At 36.3% G+C, this 23,029-nt stretch overlaps 1 protein-coding gene across 5 annotated transcripts in view; it reads right to left on the bottom strand.

Moving 5' to 3' along the window:
* Positions 1-23,029, bottom strand: part of NCOR1 (nuclear receptor corepressor 1) — a 74,121-nt gene that overhangs the window by 39,031 nt on the left and 12,061 nt on the right. For all 5 annotated transcript variants that reach the window (XM_054847863.1, XM_054847864.1, XM_054847866.1 and 2 more), the window contains 13 exons: positions 20,275-20,452; positions 16,700-16,839; positions 14,332-14,527; positions 12,392-12,574; positions 10,378-10,491; positions 7,818-7,874; positions 7,316-7,368; positions 5,459-5,525; positions 4,269-4,441; positions 2,173-2,263; positions 1,446-1,624; positions 920-974; positions 16-117 (listed from right to left, as the gene is read on the bottom strand). In XM_054847863.1, the coding sequence (XP_054703838.1) occupies positions 16-117; positions 920-974; positions 1,446-1,624; positions 2,173-2,263; positions 4,269-4,441; positions 5,459-5,525; positions 7,316-7,368; positions 7,818-7,874; positions 10,378-10,491; positions 12,392-12,574; positions 14,332-14,527; positions 16,700-16,839; positions 20,275-20,382 (1,518 nt within the window). In that variant the 5' untranslated portion in view covers positions 20,383-20,452. The remainder of the gene's footprint in view (positions 1-15; positions 118-919; positions 975-1,445; positions 1,625-2,172; positions 2,264-4,268; positions 4,442-5,458; positions 5,526-7,315; positions 7,369-7,817; positions 7,875-10,377; positions 10,492-12,391; positions 12,575-14,331; positions 14,528-16,699; positions 16,840-20,274; positions 20,453-23,029) is intronic.

The raw sequence follows: 23,029 nt of genomic DNA, 5'->3' as shown, positions 1-23,029 counted from the left end.
ATAAATTTAAGATACCTGGTTTCTTCCTCTGCGTTTACCGTAATTCCTTCGCACAAGGGCCTTATAATTTTCATTTTTCTTGGTCAAATAATAATATAATACACAGTCGGGAACATTCTAAAGTGAAAAAGCAAAAAAATAATTAGGTTTTACTGCTACAAAAAACCCCCCTGTTCTTAGTATTTTATTTCTTTCAACACTTAGACTATTCAGCCCCTAGATTAAAATAAAACTATTAGATTTGTTTGCTCAGCAGGGAAGTGAATTCACACAGAAATATAACAATATAACTATGCATAAAATTATAGCGTAAAATGCAAGTCTCATGTATTTGTAATATCCCTCAGCTACTCCAGTCTGCATGATTTAATCTATACTAGACAGTCTACAAATTTGAAAGCTTCTATTTATCATAATAGCTGTACGCATTCAAGATGCTGCTTGTAAGTCTTAACAAACCCTAATTCTCCATTACTTCTTAGATCAATTCTGTGAAATCAGTTCTATAGACTAAAATTAGCTCTAAAGACGAATTCAACCAGCAGTAAGATCCTGCTGACTTGAAAGGTGATGGCAAGATTTCTTCAAGTTAGCACAGTGGCTCAGCAGAGCCAAATATGTCCTTATCTAAGCACTGAGATAGTTAAAGATGCTTACCTCCTTCAAAAAGAAAATAAGATCAAAACTAAATGAAGTGCCATTTTCTTTTATTGTTATCATTATTTCCCTAACTTTTGTTAGATGCTCGCATGCATTGATTGTGTTACTAAACAAGCATTATAAAATCCTGTCAAAGCAATAACTTTTTTTGGACTTACAATTTTTTCCAGGAATTAAAAATGATGCTGGGATAAATGACTTACATTTGGAAAGTTAGGGATCCCACCCTAGGCTCTACTTATATTAAAAGAGGACTTACCTTTCGTTCCAGGTAGGAAGCAATTAGACCAAAGTTCTTGGGATGTTGGACAAACCTTTTATAAATCAGAAATTATTTAAGTTTAACAACGTAATTCATCATCAAATAAGCAAAGCAGTCTTCCAAACAATCTGTTCCATCAGCAAGCCTTTGATTTACACAACTGAAATAAGTCTAAAAAGCCCAGTTTTCAACTTGTGCAAATTTAGAACTAAGCACTTCAAATTAGCTATTAGTTGATATAACGAGATCGTATACCTACTCTTCTCATTTTAATCTTATCACTGAAAGTATTTTTAAGATAATTTCTTATCTAACGACTAAATGCATGAGAGCCTACTCAGTTGAAAACTAAGTGGAGAAGTCTAAAAATTATGCAATGTTTTACTCATACAGCTAAGAACATTATCAAAAATTATTGCACAAAAGCTTCAGCATTCCCAATTTAACTGATGTTTACTGTGGGGTTAGGTATTTAACTGTCATTTGCAACGTAATAAAAATAAAAGATAAGAAAGCCCATTACTTTTCCTTAAAAATCTCTTTCTCATGGTCGGTCCAGACATTCATGAACTGTCTGTCTTTATAAACTTTCATGGGATCCTCCATCAGACCATTCATATTAATAAACTTCACTCGTCTTTGTTCTGCATCAAACATCATGGGAGGAATGACAGAGAGCTGACGCATTTGTTTTTCATTATTCTACAGGTAAAGAATAAAAGAAAAAGTAAAGAATACAAAAAGTTGCTACTAATGTTTACAGTTCTTGAATTACACAACTCTTTAAAGCTCCACCACAGTATACATTCACAGTTAGTCTGAAACTTCTTTTTGTCCACTTCTTAACTCTTCTAGAAAAGTTGTCACTATCCCAATGAACGTGTACACAGTCAGCTAAAGGAAATAGTGTCCCGAATGATGAAAAACTGAAATGGTGCAGGGTTTTAGAAAGGCAGAGTTTTCACATGTTTATTAGAGCTCTAAAAAACTAGGTTGTAGCAAGCCTGCAATGAACACAGACACATGAGAAAAAATCTAGGACAGATGCAATTAGGAAGCATAACCCTTAAGAGAAGAACATTTGTAAGACCTGTTTCAAGCCAAAGTTCACACAGACTCTCTCAAACCAGCCCCAAAAGGTCTCCTCTTATCAAAAAACCAAACCCTCTGAAAGAGACCTTTCACTGCCAGTGAAAGGATATCGAGTCATTTGCTCTGCTTCTATGGCAAAGTACAGACAACAGCCTCACCTCCTGCTCAGAAAGTCCGTCAATGATTTCAGAAATCTCATGTTCACTTCTAGCAATAGTTGCTGAAAGTCCAGCCCCTCTTTGGCCAACTCTAGAATTGGGGGAAAGCAGAAATAGTACGGATAAAGTGGAAAATAGCTATATTTTCAGATTTTGTACGCAATACTGACAACCTTCAAAATTCTTTACAATACTGTTGCCTGTCTCCCAAATTAGTTAGTTAGGGCTGTTCTTTTTTAAGTAGCGTCAGAGTACAAACTCTGTTCATGTACTGCAATTTCAAACAACTGCTCAGTTTTACAGGTGAATTTGCAAGCCTCAGCAAGAAGGGCATGCTTGAGTCAACACCAGAAAAGGAGTGTTACCACAGATTCCATTGCAAGTAGGTGTGTCAGATATATTAATTAAAATGATGATTTCTGTGCCACTGATGACCATTTCTCATTCTCAGCAGAAGCCTATTAATGTAACTGATACGCTGTGAAAGACAGCTTTTTTTAAGAAGAAAAGCGCATTAAAATTGTCTTTCATCAATTTGGTCAAGTTGCTAATAGAGCACTGAGATTCATTACAACAAAGGAACATTTTTAACTTCTGAATTGAATTTGAAAACAATTTTTTAGCTACTGATCTTTACACTTAAGAACATCATAATATATTACAGCATGTGGGTCAAAAAGCATTTCAGAGATAAAATCAATGAGACAAAACATCTTCATTTCCTCAAAGATTTTACTGAACTAATAAATTCGCACAAAATCTGATAAAAACCCTTAGTATTTACACGGCCATAGTATTATAAGCACAGCTATAGACAAAAGATGCCATTACATTAGAGAACATAAATATAATGTAAAGAGATGGCCCCTTCCCAAGTAGTTTGCAATTACAAAGATGTGATATATTCTTAAAATAAAAGCTTCTTATAGAGTGTTCTGGTTCTGTTTTAAGAATTTATTTTCTTTTCCTCTTTTGTTGATACCACAAATCCAGATCTTGCAGGCTTCATGATATATTGCAAGCTATCTGCTTTTCCTATGTTTTATGAAGTAGGGGATTTAGACAGATCGTTAGAAGAGATAATGAGATGAAATCTTTATGGGGCTTGAACTCTCAAAGGTGTATTAAAATGATTTCAAACATTAGATAAACAGATTTGAACACAACTGAATCAAACTTGACCTAATTCTAATTTAAAACACTACCTACAATACTGTAGATAAAATGAACTCTCAAATGAATTGCACTTCATTCCTTTTTAAGTCTTTTTGTACAGTTTCCATTTAACAAATGTCTGACAGATTAAAATTAAATAATAGGGACTTAATTGTTGTAGCTTGCATACTTCAAAAAGCAAAACCGTCTGGAATAAAGTTACATGGCAAGTACAACAAAAGATCATTCAAATTATTAATTAAAGAAGTCAAATGATTTTTGAGCGTGTAGGCTAATGAATATAGGGATCATGAAACAAAGGAGTAACATAGACACCCAGTGACAGAAAAATACTAGGTATAAATCAGGGTGTAGGCCCAAAATGAACAGCCTCACATGAAGCTGACACTCCAATTATCTTAAGACCAACTCCACAAACCTCTGTGCATCTGAGCATCTGAACTCATACAGTCTCACCAACACCACAACATAACTAGCCTTTGCTAATTAGCCCTTTTTCTGTATTTCTTTTGGAAAACACAGGCTTTGATGGCAGATCTAAAAAGGGGGATGGGAAAGGAACAATTTGGGCATCACTAAACCAGCCCAAGAGGACACCAAACCAATGAGGCTAGCACCGCTGACAAAGCTGATAGGGAGGGACAGGAAAGGGCGAGATGTAATACAGCAGATATACAAGGACTGTCATGAAGATCCTTAGGATGTGAAGTGAAACTTGAGCTCAAAGCCATGAAACATAGTGAACAAACAAAAGACCATTTTACTTTATACGGTATAATACACTAATATTCTTTTTTAAGGAATAAAGCGATGTACGTAACATTTAACTATTAAGCCAAACCAATTTTATTATAAATAATTTTAAAATTTAAGTCATAAGAGGTATTTTATATAGGAATATTTCAAATCCATGGCAATACCTTTGGAATCGTTCTTGCTGTTCTCTTTGCTTCCGGATTTCTGGAAACTGTTTTTCATAGTACTCTCTTGTTTTGCTCTCCTTAGCTTTCCTGCGTGGATTATTTTCTATCCTGTCCACTTTTTTCTCCCATGCCTCCATCAGCTGATCATAACGTTGACAGATTTTCTGTTCCTATTAAATTCCAAAAGTAAACGTTGAACTAAACACAAATACACTAAATGATCAGTACACATAACACGGGTAGGCTCCAGGAATGAACAGACATATTTTTCCTGCTCTCATGGCTTTCCATTTTGAAGGTGACACATACACAATTTTCAGCAGAGAGAAGGTAAGGAAGTGGATATAAAAATGTAGATTTGGAATACTACACACTATTTCTTTGCTGTACACATCACAATGGTAACTGTTATTACTGCCTTCCAGAAATCTCACATCATCTGGTACCAGGCTTTTAACTAATGGAAGTGGTTTAATTTTTTAATTTTTATTTATTTTATTTTAAATTTTTAATTAACAGAATGGGGCTGGAATAATTGCAATATGTCCTTAATCTCAGCAATATGTAGGGAGCTGCCACTACATAAAAAAACCCCTAGGACCGTAAGAAGAAAAATACTTCATTACATTTTCATGGTGGAATCTTCCAATTTGATGTATAACCTTCTGCTATTCTTAATAATAAAAATGATCTTTTGGACACCACCCAAGAGAGACTTTTGACTTTGTATGCCACTTGCTACAGCAGCATGCAAGAGAAAGCATTAAGTCAATTAATACTGGTATCCAACATTTACAAGTTTGATTAAAAATGCTGTCGGATTTCTAAAATTGGAGATCTGCCCCATTTTCTTTCAGATACTATAGCTACTATATAAGAAAAAAAAGGTTCAGAGAGAGGCCAGGCATACAGTTAAAGATTTTCACTGGGTCTCTTCCATTCATACTCTTTAAGAAAAAAAAAAAAGGAAAGAAAAAAAAGCCTTTTCCTGATTGTATTTTAGATGGTTTTCAGTTAAATAACCAACAAACCTGCAGTTTATTTTCCAATAAATCACCAGAATTCTAGCTTAAGAATTTATTTTTTCTAATCAATGGGATTTTCATGACACATTTGGGAATGCAAGTCAAGAATCCTGACAGAAAACCATCCGTGTGCTCTTTTTATAAAAAAAATGGTAGGATTACCCGTTGTTTTCTTGCATGATTTCTTCTTTTAAAGAATAGTATTAGCTTTTTCCTCATCACCTGGTTTCTGGAACACAAAATTGGTGAAAAAGTGAACTACCTAAGAATCAAGTACTTCAAAACTACTCAACAAAGCCCATATGGATTGTAGATGCCAGATCATTATTGTGAAAAATATTTTCAGGGGTAGAAAAATAGGGGGAAAATTCCTGATGAATCAATCATCTAACTAATACTGTATTTTATCAGACAGAAGATTCTTGAAGATGGCTGGAATAAGCAATTGAGACACGAAAGCTTCCAAAGTTAAGAGTTTTACAACATATTACTCAAAAAATAAGTATTTTGGAACTGCTATACAGCTACATTAGAAGGAGTGGAGGAAGAAATACTTTAAGTGAAGTTTTTAAAGGACAGCCATCTGTAGGATTTTTTCTGTACTTACAAAATATTATAAAATAGTAGTAGTTACAGTACTTAGTGATATGCACGTAGCTCACTATGCATTTCTTCACATCTGAAATCGACAATTTATTTCTTTTGTAAAAACTGGTAGAACAGAAATTGGTTATGAATAAAAAAAAAATCATAGAATAGATATCATAGAAATCTTATGAAAAGAGTAATGTTCTTCAACAAATTTGAGCTGGGATACTCAAGCCACAGCAGTAAAGTTTGTCTCAAAACCACCAGTATTTGAGTTTCAAAGTGAGACTTGAAAGTAAATATTTTCTTCCAGGTTACCATCCTAGAGAAGCCATGAAAAAGCCTTGGCCTTCATAGTTACAATAGAGTGGGATTTCCTCACAGAGGATTTGCAAGAAATAGACACTTATGCGACAGTTACAATTTAACAATTATTTTCACAAAAGTCTAGCAACAATACATACTTTCAAAAGAAGTTGATTTTTGTTGCAGTGGAGTCATCACTATTTTGGAATTTTATAACATCGCTACAGAGTGAAATCAATAATGGTTTGACAGAGCCTAGTAAAAACTAAAATTTTGGTCTATGTTATGAATGACTTTCTGTAGAGAAATGAGTTCACAATCATCTCTGCATTCAAAGACATTCAAAGTGATCAGATGCAACAAAACACACCATGGAGAAGGTATCTTTTATAGACATTTAAATTTGAGTACAAATAAGCTTAATTAAGCACATTTACAAATTACTTTGTTAGAACTTTATTTCAATTTATAAACAATATTTGCTTCAGTGAAACAAAAAATACAGCTCATGGAAATTTGAGAAAGAAGTTCTATATTAAAAAAGAAACTAAAAAAAATTAATTTTCCTCAAAATATATGTTTCTTCCAGGAGAAGACAACCAGTTTATTTCAAATCACTGAATCTGGTTTGTCCTAAATAACAAGTGTAACGTGCAACAACTGTGCTCATAGCCCATGACAGAAAATGAGTACATGGTTAAGTCAATAAATAAATAGATAACAAAAATAATAATGAAAAAAAATCCTCCTACAATTTATTGACAACAGTAACTTTTCCTGAATGACTATTCAAAGAAGTGTTTCAAAAGTTGACTAGTGCCTAGGTCAAATCTGGTATTTTAGACTTTGAAAAATACAAGTACTACTAACTTGAGTTTTATGATTTATTTTTGTCTTTAAGTTAAGCTGAAAAGTTACTGTTTCCCTCTGCCTTCAGTACGTATAACTCATGTCTTGCAGCACTGTTCTACAACATAGAAATCAGAAAGTTACATGGACTGGAAGCTTTTAATTACAGTTAAAGTACACGCATCCTATTTGGAAATCACAGCAATGAAAAATTTGAGCAAATGTTTAAGTCTAGATCCCTTGAATGGCACAACGATAAGACATTAAAGCACTTACGTTTTGATGTTTTCATGGTAGACCTTTGTGTCTGATGGTTGGTTGTAAAGTGGCTACAATTTTGGATGAGAAAGGTAGGCTTAGTACTTTTCAATGCATGCAATTCTAAAAGTATATGCAATATAGTTAACAATAGTATTCTGCCAACAGTGCACTCAATCTGAGATGCAGCAATCTGAAGGGACTAGAAAATATTCAACACAAAGCATAGATTTCATTACTTAAAATTAGATCATTATAACTACTTAGGTATATAACAGTATTTCATTTTTTTTCATATTTCAAACTGTTCTCTCAAATAGATTCAAATCTATTTTAAAAGTTACACTTATGCGACCAATCAGTTCACTCAAGCCCCAATTCACTAGTGCATTTAAACACCTGCTTCTTTTATACATAAACATAGAACTACATCTGTGTATCACAACAGAATTACAGACATGAGAGCAATGCTGGCAACACAGAAAATAGAACAAAAGAAAAAAACAAAACTACAACTTACCAGTTCAACTTTTGGACCAAGACCTTCAAAAATCTTGTGAGCTTCTTCTGCTTTTTTCTGCAAATAAGATTTTTTTGGTATAGTCTAAGTAAATCATCTGAAGTTAGTATCAAAAGCGTATATGAACTCCTTCACTTACGCTACCTGCTAAACCTCTGTGTGATCATACTATATCCTTCTTAACCTACTTCTGCAATGTTGTCTCCGCAAATCAAGAAAACTGCACAATTCAGGTACAGGTACTACTCTGATCTCCATGTTTGGAAGCTGATGGAGTGTAAAAGCAGAAACTGACCTTTGCAGTTCAAAAAGAACCTGCGTTCAGTAAATAATCCAGCAAACAATTATTAAGAGGAAGAAAAGTGTCCAGTAAAACAAAGTATAGATAGCTTGGAAATATGGAATTAAGAGACTAAAATGCTCCATTGCAAAGTCTGGGAGTGTGAATCAACATGTACATACACACATAGAAGAATGTCAAAGGTCTTCCTTCCCTCACACCAAAATAATTATGACCCTAAAGGAGGCAGCACTGGATAAGATAGTTGGCTTTCACAAATTCATTTCAAGCCTGTACAATCTTCCAAAGCCCTTTGTCAGCAGACGAGGCTAACCGAAATGACCCAACACACTAGTTCACATTTGCTTCTTTTCCCTCAATAGTTGTATGTGCTAGCTGCAAAGAAAAAATATAGGAGAAACTAATGCATAAAGCAGTTAATATTAGAAAGTGTTCTGCTAAGTTCTAACCCCTTTCCATGTAATTTCAATCTTGAGAACTTTGTTCTTTGGAACTCACAGCTGTACAAAATAATTATATATCAAGGAAATATTACAGTATTACCCTCGTAGAATGTTTTTTCTGGTCTCAAAACATTTAAAACTGAACTCTAGCCCTATTACTGTAATCAAATTTTAACCAACAGTAGCTGAATATTAAAAGTAATTATCCTAAACTGCACAGTTTGAAGATGAAAGCTGCCAAGGGGGCTGTCCTCTTGTACAACTGCAGAAGATACCAAACAAGTGCTATATACACGAATGGCTTCACACATCTTTAATAACCCTTTAAATAAGGCAGTGAGTACTGACACATGCTAGTTGTATTAAGCCCCACCAATACTGCCATTCTACAGCACATGTAATTCCTGATGTGAGAACTCATAACGAGTGTTAAATAGATTCACAAATGCATCAAGCTTGGTAATTCCCCTTGTATATAGAATACCACATGAAGAGCTACACAGATAGAAGCAGCTAATAGATGACTATACACTGATGCATATTACTCTATCTCACGCAACATAAAAATGGGTTTCCCCACCTACTTGCACAAACCCAACATGGGGAATCCGATAGCAACTTCAAAATTCTGTTGTAAAACCCCCCTGTAACCACAGTTAGCAGAGAAAGGGTTGCACAGCAGTCCACTAAGATGTCTTCAAACTCACATAGTTTTGCCTACTACCCAACACACAACTGAGCATGAGGAAATCTTGTAAGGTGATCGTATGATTTTAATACTTTTTAATTACATTATAGTGTGAAAGAGATTTAAAACAGTAAAACTGGTTTGTAACCAGAAGTAAACATATTGATGTACATTGGTTACATCAGTTTTTATAATAATAATAATAGTCCTAATGTCCTGTATTAAGTAAATACACCAAATTTCACAGACGACCGGGAGAGGGGGAGAACAAGCTGCATGGAAGACTTGGGACACAGTTCTACTGTATAAAATCTAGTATTGTGTTGCAGTTTTTTAACATGTCAAATTTTCAAAAATAGTCTATTGTAATAGAAGTTAACTGTTCCTCTAAACTACAAAATAAAGTTGGGAAATGAAACAAACATATACCACTCTCACAAAAGATCCTAATACTTTCAAAGCCAGCAGATATCCAACTCCCTAATCTCAAACTACGGGGGAAGAAAAACCCACAGGAAGCACTTTGCTACTGTTGGCGATATTACTGAGCTCCTGTACTTTTATCACCACTTACGCAACACAAGCTCACAATTCACCTATATACTACTTCTTTATATCTCTTCATTTATCCAAATCATAAGTGCCAAAAGTCAGAATTTAAAAAGAAGGTGTAGAATCTTACAACATACGCAGTTTTTCCCCTTCAGCTATTTTAAATATTGGGTCTTCAGCCAAGCTTGTCAGTATTTATGTGAGAGAAAGAGAACTCAAGATAAATTTCTGAAGCGATTTTCTATCTATATATATATATACACACACAAACATATCTATATATATGCATGTATGTGTATAGATAGATATATATAGAGATATATCTCAACACAAAGGTCTAGGGATGAGACCACAGACTGCTTTTAAGATAGAAGGAGGATCCTGTGATCAAGAATAAAAATGTCATGCAAATGTCTTTCATTTAAAGAAGAAGTAAATGAATATTGATGGGGGCGGGCAAATCAGTAAAACAGGAGAAGCAAAAATTGCGCCACGGAAGTGAATTAAGACATAATGATTTTTAGCACATTGGGTCAGACTTACAGCTACACTCAGTCAACTAAAAAGCACGCTTACCCGATTTTCATCATAAATAATCTGGACAATACTGCGGTGTTTCTGTTCCACTGGAGGAGGGGAGACAGGCCTCTCTGGCTCTGGAGGCTTAGCAGCTTCTTCTTCAAGTTGTTGCTAAGAGACGAAAGAAAGAAAATCAGCCATCCGCACCATGTTACCCTTACCAGTAATTAGTCACCAGAGATAAAATATGCATCTGATCAACAGTTAGCACTGCCTGTTATTTGTCTTTTTAACTGACAAGGAATGAATGAAATGGTTTTAATGCCTACAGGGACAATGATGAGACTATTTTTTGTACTATTGGTAAACCAAATTAACTGTTTACAAGACTCATTTGCATTGAATCAGACTTGCTTCAGCTGGACATTTAAAGGCACTGTCCCATTGTAATTTATACTATTTAACTTAAACAAAAATATTAACTTCAGAGAACAGTTACACCAAACCTGCCTTCTCACAGAGGAAGTAAGAGATAGATATTCAAGTGTCATTATTACTACTGTCTTATTTTTTTAAAAGATACAAAAGCCTTTCTAACACTTCACAGAGAACACCATTCTAAACCTACTTCACAGCAAAAATAAACCACTCCACATATATAGAAGTTCCAAGATTCTTACAATACCAAACAAGCAAAATAACCTGTATTTTCCTAGTTACTACACTGTTGTGATTTACCTTCACATCAAATAAATCTGATTCAGTGACATCTTCATTTTTTTTTTAATTGTAAATATCCTTCATCCATGCCTGCCACAAACATACAACAAAGAAATTCTGACACTAGGGATCCATCCTGTCTTACAGCACTGGCTAGAATGTGCTATATTGTTGCATAAGAATTCAAAATCTAAAATTTTTGCAGAATACCATAAACAAACACGCTCAATTATCGTGGGCAACAGCAACTTTGTAATTTTCTTGAAGTCAAATCATACTACAAATGTGAACAAATTAACTTTCGTAGATGATATACATAGTACTTGCTGATTTTGTGGAAAAGCGAACAAAGAAACCAAAAGATAAGCATCATTAACACACAGCCAGGTACTTAGTGACATCCTTTTTTGTTTTTCTGCTGAAGGTCACTTTACAGGTCATTAAAATTCACACGTAATTAAATACTTCCAGACCATAAAAACATACTTCTCCAGAGAGCTGTCTATTTGTTATCCGGGACCTACAAGTTAACAAACCCTACAGCATAACTCTCATTTCCTACAGAGTTCCCACTAAAAAAAACCAAACCACCTTAAAGCTGGCACTACTTCTATCTGGATCTTTGAAAGTCATAAAAGGAAAAGGAGACAAGGACTTTGTTTTTGCCAATGAATAACAGATGCCTAGATTGAAGGGTGGGTTTAGTTGGCCACAACGGCTACTGGGAAGGCACTAACTCCTGCCAGCAAACATTTCCTTTGCTTCCAATGGCTGAAGTGCAGTTCTCTGATGCAAAGCATAGACAGGACTGTACTAAAAAAAGCGGTATTTCCTCCTTTACTTCTCTGCTCTCTCTGCCTACTTGCACTCCTCCTACTACACTTTCGCCCAAGGCTGATCTTAGCTCCAGATGTTAGGATCTCTTGCCCTTGTGAAAACAGATGATCCAGGGACTTTTGTACAAGCTCTGGTTTTGGAGATGCACGCAAGGGATTCTCCCCGTGCACAGACTGCAAAAGAAGAAAGATGACAGCCTCCCCTCACCCAGCAGCCATCTTTAAAACTGAAATTACAGTTACAGTGCCCTTGTTTCACTAGTTAGCCAACAAAAGTTTTATATATAAAGCCATCTACTGCTGGTGTTCTTATGTGGTTTTCTCTTATTTTCAAAAATGTTTAAAAATATTTTATATCCAATCTATTTAAGCATTCTAGCAAAATCATATGCATAACCTTCCCTTTTTAACTCGCTCATTTGTTTCATGTAACCAAAAAATTCACCAACAACGAATGAAGTTTTTCCACACCTTTTTCACTGGCAGATAACAACAGTAGTGCCTGCTATGCTTACTTGCTTTTTCTTCAGTTTAAGGATTTGCTGTTCAACTTTCGCAATTTCGCGATCTACACGGTCCATGCTCTGTATCAATTCTTCCTTTGACAGCTTTGAAGGTGAAGCATTTTGGTCCTCCCCACAAGGCTGACCAGAAATTGGAGAAGATGGTCCCTCATGCTTTCCTCCAAAAGTCGGGTCCTTTCATGGGGACAGGAGATTGAGACAAATCAGTCGTATTGATAACATGCTATTGAGTGTTCACTAACCAAACTAGCATGCAAGAATTAAAAAGAATTTCCAGTTATCCATATCTCTGTTGAGAAGCTAAGTTTAATATTTCAGTTTATTAATGCTCTGAATATTTTAGAATTAACTAACAGCCCATTTATGATACTGTAATTTCAAAGTCCACCTTTAAAAAAACCAGCACACTCCAATATTTACCTTGAAACCAAAGCAAGATCAAAACATCTCCCTTTTAAAAATATATCTTCATAAATGTAAACAGTATCTTTTATATTTAAAGGAAGGGTTACTTGAGAGCCAATCCTCAATGCTCTGCACTTATATTGATGAGGATATTCTTGAAGACAACCATGACCAGCCTGATAAAGTACATCTGGGATTAGTTGTGGTTATAAATGTTAAGTTTTGTTGAACTTAACATGACTTAAGAGAAGTGATGACTTAAGAGAGGACAGGTCACTATTCATTTGGCTTTGATTATTTTGGGGTTGGTTTTTTTTTGTGTGTCTGTTTCCAAACAACATATTTCAACGCACTTCATGTTCTAAGGTCAGCACTGTTGTACCTTTTCTTTGTTTACATCCTCAGACCATCAGGCTCCAGGACAACCTAGCTGGCAAATGCTAGCTCAGTTATCACCCCTAACTCAAGCCAATCTGACTGAAAGATCACATGTCTGAATGCCACTTCTACTCTAGATAATACTAGGCTGTATTTCTACATTGAGACAGTAGATTTCTATATGTGGCGTCCGGATAAAAATTCAGTTACATGCAAGCATGTTAACACTGCATACCTTAGCGTGGTTTCTCCAATCCCCTTTGATCTTATCTTTGCTATGCCATACAGCAAGTTACTGAGAAATTACATGCTATCATAATTTTACTTTACTTCACAGAAAGTTTATTCACATGATAAAAGGAATGGTAGAGAGAAGGCAAGACAAGTAATCAACTTTTTTAAAAAATCTGGTGCCTATTAGCTTTTGAATCCATATGGTGAAATGTTTCTTTAAAAGATCAAGTTTAGAAATTTGAGTGCTCACCTTCAGAATTCATACACACTACGCACCACCTTTTTGGTGTGTGAGTCTGTGTGCTTGTGTGTGTGCATGAGGGAAGATATTAAATGTTCATTTAAAAGACATTTGTCTGCTCTATACAAATTGCTCTAATCAATATTCAGTAGCTACAATAGAAAATACACACACTAAACTAGATTGCCCTAGATTTACCCAAAAATGAGACAGTGACAAGTGTAATTTTTGTTAAGTAAATAAGCAGATGCACTTCAAATGCTTAAAAGGGAGAGGGGGCAGAGGGGAGTACTTTGACCATTCAGTACACATATTCATTACAGAAAAAAAAAGGACTTGCATGCATTCGCAGCAGCTTTCAGCTGAAAAGCAGGAATATTTCATGTACTGTACTATAATAATTTTGCAAGTGAGACTTTAATGACTTAAAAGCGTAGCTGCAACTCAAAACTCCAGTCTCTCTGCTGTGTTTGAGGCAGACTTATTTTCTTGTTCGTTTTCATAAAAGAGTAACATTGACTCGTGACCACAGTTTGTGATAATGTGTAAAATTAAATTTCTGGGATTAAAGAATGAACCCAAACAAAAAAATTACCCAATAGGAAAAAAAACAATTGAGTTACCACAACATAGGAAGTTACAGCTTCAGGATCATAACAGAAAATGGCTTTACCTTCTTAATATCTGCAGATCTCAACCCTTCCTGCAGAGGATGTACTAAAGGCAAGACAGTAGCTGCACTGACACGCTGAAAATGGGAATCAGAGACTTGTTCAAGACGTGGTCGCTTAGATTCCAGTGAATCATGATCTGTCTGAGATGGACCTGGATGAAATTGCTGTTCATATCCAGTTCTCCTTTCCTGAGGCCTAACAGACAGAAGAGATAAACTATTAAAATATACATTTTCCATACAAGAAAACTATCTGGTATTCCTCAACCCTTGTCAAATATAGAGGAGAAGCAATTCAGTGAAGCTCCTTCTAAACACTAAGTATGATCTTCAAAAATACAAGTTAAAATCCATTGAAAAAGAGAAAGCCAACTTGAATCTTAAAAGACATCGTTTAAATGCATCTCTATCATTACAAACCCTTAAATAAAAATACCACTGCTACAATGACATTGTTCAAATCAAAGCTCTGATTCAAATTATAAACAAACAAAAAAAATCTATTAGATAAATATAGTACTATATTCCATTGAAAACAGATGGCCACAACAGCTCCATTATTTCATTTTTGCAGTCAAATAATTTTTAAATATACACAGAATGCTTGAAATAAGCCATGAGTCTATTTAGAACTTCATCTCTACTAAAATGCTGATATATGACAGAAACAGTCATTGATTCAATCCATGAGTCATTTAAAAACTCCTCTTCCTCAGAAAAAAATGCAAAGGACAGTATCACTAGGTTCTTTACAGTGCAATGCACACGATGTCCATAAAAGAACCTCATACGCTTCAACATCTTCCTATGAAGTGCCACTGAAAAGATGACAGTAGTTTCCTGTATTTTGCCAGAACTCCTGAATAAGCTTTTACAAATTTACAATGCGGAGCAGGGGGGATTTACTTCTGCTATAAACTGAAGTTTTGAGAACTCTAAAAGCTACTGTGATTCTCAGCACTAAAACAGAGCCTTATGAGATTTTGGTGACACAACATGAAGGCAATATGAAAGCCCTAGATTTCACTATCATCAAGTTATTTCTGGGAATATTCTAATGAGATTTTAAGCTAGACCAGTATTTATATAACATTCATCACTGGTATTTGTTCAGAACCAGATACCTCAGTTACAGCCAAAATAAACTGCTAGCAGTAATCCAGCATATAAAGTTGCTCCTAGCAGATATACTTACTAAGAATCCAAGAAAAAAAAAAAAAAACCTTGTTACAAGCAATAACACTTGCTTACGAGTGTACATCAGCATACTGATACGCTGAAGAATTGAGGTGCATAAATCATATAGTGTCCTCTCCTCTAAACATAAGCATATTCTTGCTAACTTAATACAGTTAATCTTATTCTGATCTGTAGTGGGTTTTTAATTTCTAAATTTGGTTTTCAAAGCATATCCAACATCCTTCAGGAATAAAGGCAAATGAATGCTTAATACTGTCTGAAAACTTTCTTGAACCTATCAACCTTACTTGAATATTTGAACGTATCAACCTTATTTAATATTCATCAATATCCACCATGAAGTAACTGATTTTACTGAGAAGTAAGATATTACCAATCTGAAACTAAATTACCACATATGATTCACAGTAGTTGTCCACTATACTTGTCCTCAGTTAACCTACTGGACCCAGATCAGTTGCATCTACTTACAAAGAGACAGGAATGATATAGGAGACTGATAAAAAGAGTATTTAGAATAAATGATATGAAGCTGTCAAGTGCCTTGCCAAAAGAAGCATACGCTCTGATTTAGTTCTCTGTGCCTACAACTCCATTTTGCGCCACATTTCAGTGTTTTACAATTCTTACAACTAAAATACCCAATTAGCTCTGTTGTTTCTTACTCGCTCAGCCACACAGATATCATCTGTTGAATAAGTTAACCTAATGAGGGAAATATGTTAGGTAATATTCACACTGTAACAACTCTTGCACTTGTTGCTTCTACTCGGCAAGATTAAATTATCCAATGGTACAAACTTTACACATTTTTAGCCTAAACAGCATTAAAAAGTTTGCAATATGCGCTTGGATTCTCGGAAGCTTACTGACAGCATTGTTAGGAGAGGTGTGGGAAAAGCGAAGCAGACCGTCACTTCCTGTCTGTGAAACAGATACATTAGTTAAACCAAAAGGACTTAGGAATTGAATTGCACAACAGCTACAACACTCAAACACAGGAGACAGACTCTGTTGCAACAATGGAACACCGATTAATACAGTCAGTACTTAGGCAAAAACTGTGAAACTCAAAAAACCTTTCTATTCAAAAGTTGAAACTAACTTTACAGAATGCACAGACTCATAGAAGATTCCTGCTCACACACCTCAAAACCAGCATCCTCACCTGTCAGAGCCTGGGTGAAATTCAGAAAGCAAGGAAGGCCTGCGCCGAAGTTGCTGCTGCTGTTGCTGCTGTTGCTGCAAGAGTTGGGTTGCCTGACTGACTTCCAGGTGAGACGAACGGTAATCAGGAACTGCAAATTCCTAAACGAAACATACTTCAGCTTAACAAGAACAAAGGTGCAGAAGACAAGATCAAAAGCGTCTGGTGTCATGGAATGATCATTTCCAAAGTTATTAAATACAGACTAAGACCAGATCACCAAAGCCTTATTCCAGTTCAAAAAATAATATTTGTAAATGGCAGTTCTAAGTTTTAAATGAACTTTAAAGAGACCAAATAGTTATGCTAAGAATTCCACCTAGCTTATTACAACTTCTAACAAAACACAAATGAGTCAGTAGCAGAAGAATATCCTTTAAAATCAATTTTGCACATCCAACTACAAAGTGGTAAACTGAGAATATATTTCAGCGACCTTGAGGCAATTCCTTCTGTTATCACCTCAAGACATTTTTATATCAGACACTATTAATTAGGACTAAGAGCCAGACAAGATGCATCTTCTGACTGATATAATTTATAATCAAAGTGAGGTACAATATTTATTTGTATATACGAGTCTTTGACCTATTGCTTTTAAAAATTATATGTGGCTGGCATTAACCAAAGAGAAGTTCTACAAGACATGCAATAGGTCATTACCTGTAAGATTTATTTTTTTAAAAATATTTAAAAATAAATACAGATGCGTTGGGTTTGCATAGCAAGGTTTTGGTAGCAGGGGGGACTACAGGGGTGGCTTCTGTGAGAAGCTGCTAGAAGCTTCCCCTGTGTCTGATAGAGCCAATGCCAGCCGGCTCCAAGATGGACCTGCCGCTGGCCAAGGCCAAGCCAATCAGCGCCTCTGTGATAACATATTTAAGAAGGAAAAAAAAACAGTTAGAGAGAGCTTTTGCAGCCAGAGAGAGGAGTGAGAAGATGTAAGAAACTCTGCAGACACCAAGGTCAGTGCAGAAGGAGGGGCAGGAGGAGCTCCAGGTGCCGGAGCAGAGATCCCCCTGCAGCCCGTGGTGAAGGCCATGGTGAAGCAGGCTGTCCCCCTGCAGCCCATGGAGGAAGGATGAGGGGGTGTAGCGATTCCACCTGCAGCCCGTGGGGGACCCCACGCCAGAGCAGGTGGAGGCACCCGAAGGAGGCTGTGGCCCGTGGGAAGCCCATGCTGGAGCAAGCTCCTGGCAGGACCTGTGGACCCGTGGAGAGAAGAGCCCACGCCAGAGCAGGTTTGCTGGCAGGACTTGTGACCCTGTGGGGGACCCACACCGGAGCAGTTTGCTCCTGAAGGTCTGCACCCCATGGAAGAGACCACGCTGGAGCAGTTCGTGAAGGACTGTAGCCCGTAGGAGAGACTCATGTTGGAGCAGTTCGTGAAGGACTGTCTCCCATGAGAGGGACTCCACGCTGGAGCACGGGAACGATGAGAGGAGTCCTCCCCCTGAGGATGAAGAAGCGGCAGAAACAACGTGAGATGAACTGACCGTAACCCCCACTCCCCGTCCCCCTGTGCCGCTGCAGGGGGGGCGGAAGTTGAAGCCGGCAAAGATGGGAGGGGTGGGGGGAGGTGTTTTAAGATTTGATTTTATTTCTCATTCCTCTACTCTGTTTTGCTTAGTAATAAATCAGATGAATTTTCCTCTCTAAGTTCAGCCTGTTTTGCTCATGATGATACTTAGTGAGTGATCTCTCCCTGTCCTTATCTCGACCTACAAGCTTTTCGTTATACCTTTTCTCCCCTTTTTAGTGAATGAGGGGAGTGATAGAGCAGCTCTGGTGGGCATCTGGCCTCCAGCCAGGGTCAACCCACCACAACAGAACAAGCCTAAAAGCTCTAATTCTTTAATTTCCTTTTGCAAACATGTAAGTAGAATAAAAACATCTAAAGGATCTGTAGCAGGAGGAGAATTTCATTAAAATGAGGGAAACCTGAGCTGTTCTAAAACCAACAGCTACTCCTCTACAGCCTACCACGCCAAACAGAGTACAGGATGGCAGAATTAATGCTCGGCAGAAAGACGAAGTAGGAGCTTCTTAGAAATCCATTACCCCAATTCTGGCTAGCAGAACACAGCTAGCTGGAAGCACTAGTGCAGCTGCTTCAGAAAAAAATCAGTAACACCAGATTTCAGATTCACATTCTCCACCTTGCACAGAAATTTTGTCAAGAACTACATTTAGCTTATAGATAATCTTTAGCTTATAGATAATCCTCCGAACATAGAAGAAAGAAAGATGACTATGGGTTCACTTCGCATGCTTCTGGGCCTAATAGGAGATTAATTTGCCATAAAAACTTAGTACCCACAAATGCCCCAAGAGCCCAGTCTTTCCAAGGATTTGTTACGCCCAGAACACTGCATTCATATTAAATCTATACTAACTGGAGATATGTTATTCGCATATTCTTGGGAAATTACTGCTATCAATGCATATGGACTCAGACACGCTTAGTTGGCCAAATTTAGCATGATGACTAAACATTAATAAATTAAAGCAAAACTATAACAAAAGTTTATGAACATAATCCCTAGCGAACTTATTTAAACTACGAGAAACCCATGATAAAAAAGGAAGTTTATATTAATTCCCTGTGATAAAGATACAGAATTATAAAACAAGTAAACAAGTAAAAAAAAGCAGATACATATATAATCTTGAAGAAGCAAAATCAGTGCTTTCAGGAAAAAGGAAGGGAAAACAAAACAAACAAAACCACCCCACAACTATTTATCTAAGCAACACTGGCAGCAGTTCTCCTCAGCAGGCAAAACACTTCCTTTGCCACTTTGAATATTTCTTTATATTTGATTTTTCAACGTTTAAAAAAAAGCAGAGGAAGTAAGAATCAAAAAGACTCAACCTGCTGAGGAGACAAGATTCTCAATGTACAGTCTTTAAGACAGATCAATTTCTAAAGAAGTTTTTGCCAGTTTGAGCAGATTTACAAACGTTAAATAACAGGACATATTGACAAACTGACAAGCTGTAGGGTTTTATTTAGGATACCTTCACAGTTTTATAGAACATTTTTTAACACTAGTCTATGTAAAAAGAAAGAAGGGGTAAAAGACGGAAAAAACCCAAAACCAACAAGCAAAAACTTCAAGAAGCCAAAATTGCAGTCAATGGTAGTCAGGGATTTTAATAATTTTAATAATTTCAGCTACAGCATTGCAGGAGGGTGTAATTCCACAGGTAATTATATTCTTTCAAGGTAATATTTCAGAAGAAGCCAAGGAACAGTACATGGCTACAGATTATACTTCCCAGAAGTTACATTCAAAACCACAATATACTTGAATAAATAGACCCATCAGCCTTAATGCAAGAATCAAACTACATCATTCTACAGATTTCCCCAGTCAGTTTTAACTGGGCATATTGGTCTGTAACTCCACTGTTTTTAAATGCGAACGACTTGTATTACATTGGTTAAAAAAAAAAAATTAAAACAGCCCATTTGGCACAGCAAACACCCAAATCATACTCTTGCTAAATTTGTAACCCTCATGTCTCCTTACCTGCTGGTGTCGGGTGCTAGGGAAGGTGTACTGGACAGAGTGAGTAGGATAACGACTCTGTTCTGTGCTGAATGCTCCTTGGTTAGGAGGGTAGCCTGAACTTGACATTATCAGAGAAGAAGTCTTCACAAAGCTGTGAGATCAAGACCAGCAAGCAATCATGTTTCTAGGAAACCGCCTAAAGGAAAAAAGATCACTGATAAGCACTGAAGTACCAGATGTACTCACAATACATTACAGCCATAGTCACCTAAGCAAAACAACCATTACCAGTAAAAGCTTTTTCCTGATGTATTTATTTAATAGGTTACTCTAGTCTGAAACATGTTAACAGGTCTTAAATGGGCTCAAAATGAGACATGTCAGCATTGTCTACACAAAGATTTGAGGATTATATTGTTGGAACACATCATTTTACTAGTTACCAGTTGAATTAGGAGGATTTTAAAAGAAAAGTGGGTCACTTTAAATAGATGTTGAAGAGGTTATAACAGTCTATAGAAGGACTCTTTATTTACAGTAAATTTCTTTAGCACATTGTGAAGTTCACTTTCATTTCTTCTACAGAGATTTTGGATTCTATGAACTGTTTCTTACTTTCAGATTCAGGTAGTCTTAGGGCTGCTTTACTCAATACCAGCTACAATTCATTAAGCCACAGTGTATTAGTCAGGCCCTAAAATACTATTGGCATCTAACAGCAGCTTTACAGAAGTAGTTAGTTAAAAAAAGCAGTCACAAAGAAAAAAAACTGAATTTCAATTGACAGCATAGCTTGTCTCATATGGGATGCCAGAAACTGAATATACCATGAAGCCTTAAAACAATCCTGCTTAGTTGACATTCGATGACTATTTTGCCTCTATTGCATTCTCCACCTACAGACTAACAGTGAACACTGAAATGTATACTGATCTGGGGAAGATTTTAAATACTGAAAAAATCCAGACAAGTCCACTAACAAAGTCTGAGCATCTATGAAGCTGTGTATAGTTTCAGCTGCTGAAGATCAGAAGAGATCGATTAAACACTGTGCCCACCAGTGCTTTCAGCAGGTAAATATGGCTCTAACCAAAAGAGCAGGACATATATAATTTTTAAACAAACAATATTTCTCTCCGATAGCTCAAAAGATGTAATCCTTGGAGTCTATGTACTAAATACAGAATTCTATCTGACCTGTAGCAAATTCTCAACCTCTGATCCAGAGCCTAGCAGACATATCAGACCTTCAAATAAAGTAACTGTTGATCCCTGCCTAGATGGCTTCATTTCAAAGCACATTAATCTGCAGCCTTTCACAAACATCACATGTAAAGTTATACTTCTGAACTTCATTTTCCATTAACAGCCAATAGACAAAATCAGCTCAGGAAAGGATACAAACAGATATTAAACTTTATCTGACATATTTTATCATTGCTGTTCTGGTTAGGGGTTTTTTTCCCCATCTCTCCATCAAACGAAGAAAGCTTTATATGTTGGACTATCAGAATAATGAGACAAATTTAATTTACCTCTTAAACCTGGTTTTCAGATATGAAAAATTAAAGAAAAACTACAGTTTCTCTTTCAAAGCAATACTACAGATCACTCGTCATGTGCTTTATAGTACCTATATATCTATTATAGTACCTATAACTCATATTCAAGTGACAAGTTCTAACAAAGAATTCTTCACAATTAACATTTATTACACTTCGTCATTCATACTGCACTCAGAGTACATCTTTACCAACTATGTGATGGTCTAATAGGTCTGAGTCATATGCTTTCCATTTAATCAAGAAATGGTGTCAGAAAGCAAGTAGTTTTAGCTAATATACATTGTAGTAGTTACTTGCAAGCTATAGTACCTGAGCACTCAAATGTATTCCTAAGTCCAAGCTACAGCAAAAAAGCCCCAACAACAAAACCTTTGATTTTTCTCTCTCAACTTCCATGCAAGTCCATGCAAAACTATGGCATATAGCTAATTGTCAGCTCAATCAAATGTTTACTAATGTGATAACTGGCTCCATGGTATAAGGATGCTCAAACAATTTAAGGTTACAAAAGTACAAATCTTAGTTTGATGCGTTGCTGATGCCCTAACTTGTGCTACCTCACCACCTTTGCATCTTTATATGCAGTCTTCATAAATATGCAGAAGATGACCAATTGGATTTTATATATATGTCTGCTACACCTTAAAAAATTTAGTGTGGAATAAAGACAGTTATACTGGATCTGACCAAAGCTCCTTTAACCCAATATGCTGTGACTGACAGCAGCCAGCAGCAGGCACGTGGGGAACACACACCAGTACTTTCCCAACAAACTCTCCAGCCTTCTAGGGGCTCCCAGGGACACTCCTCATGGTGCAGGGACTCCTTGAGTCAGAGGCTGTTTAAGACTTCTTAATGGCTTTCTCTTCCATTGGTTCATCCAGCTTTTTTCTGAGCTAGTTGAAACTCTCAACATTCACAACTTTGTTGTGAGAACTTCTACAGTTTAGTGGCACTTCACACGAGAAATCACCAGCTTTTGTTCGCTCTGGACCTGCTACCTTCCTTTGATAGCGCTAGTTTTCACATTGCAACAGACCAAACTTCTATCTCATATTCTATTTTTCCCCATTGCACACATGATTCTGTAGACTTCTATCATATCCCTTCAGCCGTATCTTTTCTATGCTGAAGAATCCTAGCCTACCTGGCTGTTCCTTGTCAACCACTTCTAAATCTCCTCTACTTCTACGATACCCATTCTGAGG

The sequence above is a fragment of the Grus americana genome, chromosome 19 (genome assembly GCF_028858705.1).
Source record: "Grus americana isolate bGruAme1 chromosome 19, bGruAme1.mat, whole genome shotgun sequence".
Classification (NCBI taxonomy): Eukaryota; Metazoa; Chordata; class Aves; order Gruiformes; family Gruidae; genus Grus; species Grus americana.
This window is presented reverse-complemented; position numbering and strand designations above follow the sequence as displayed.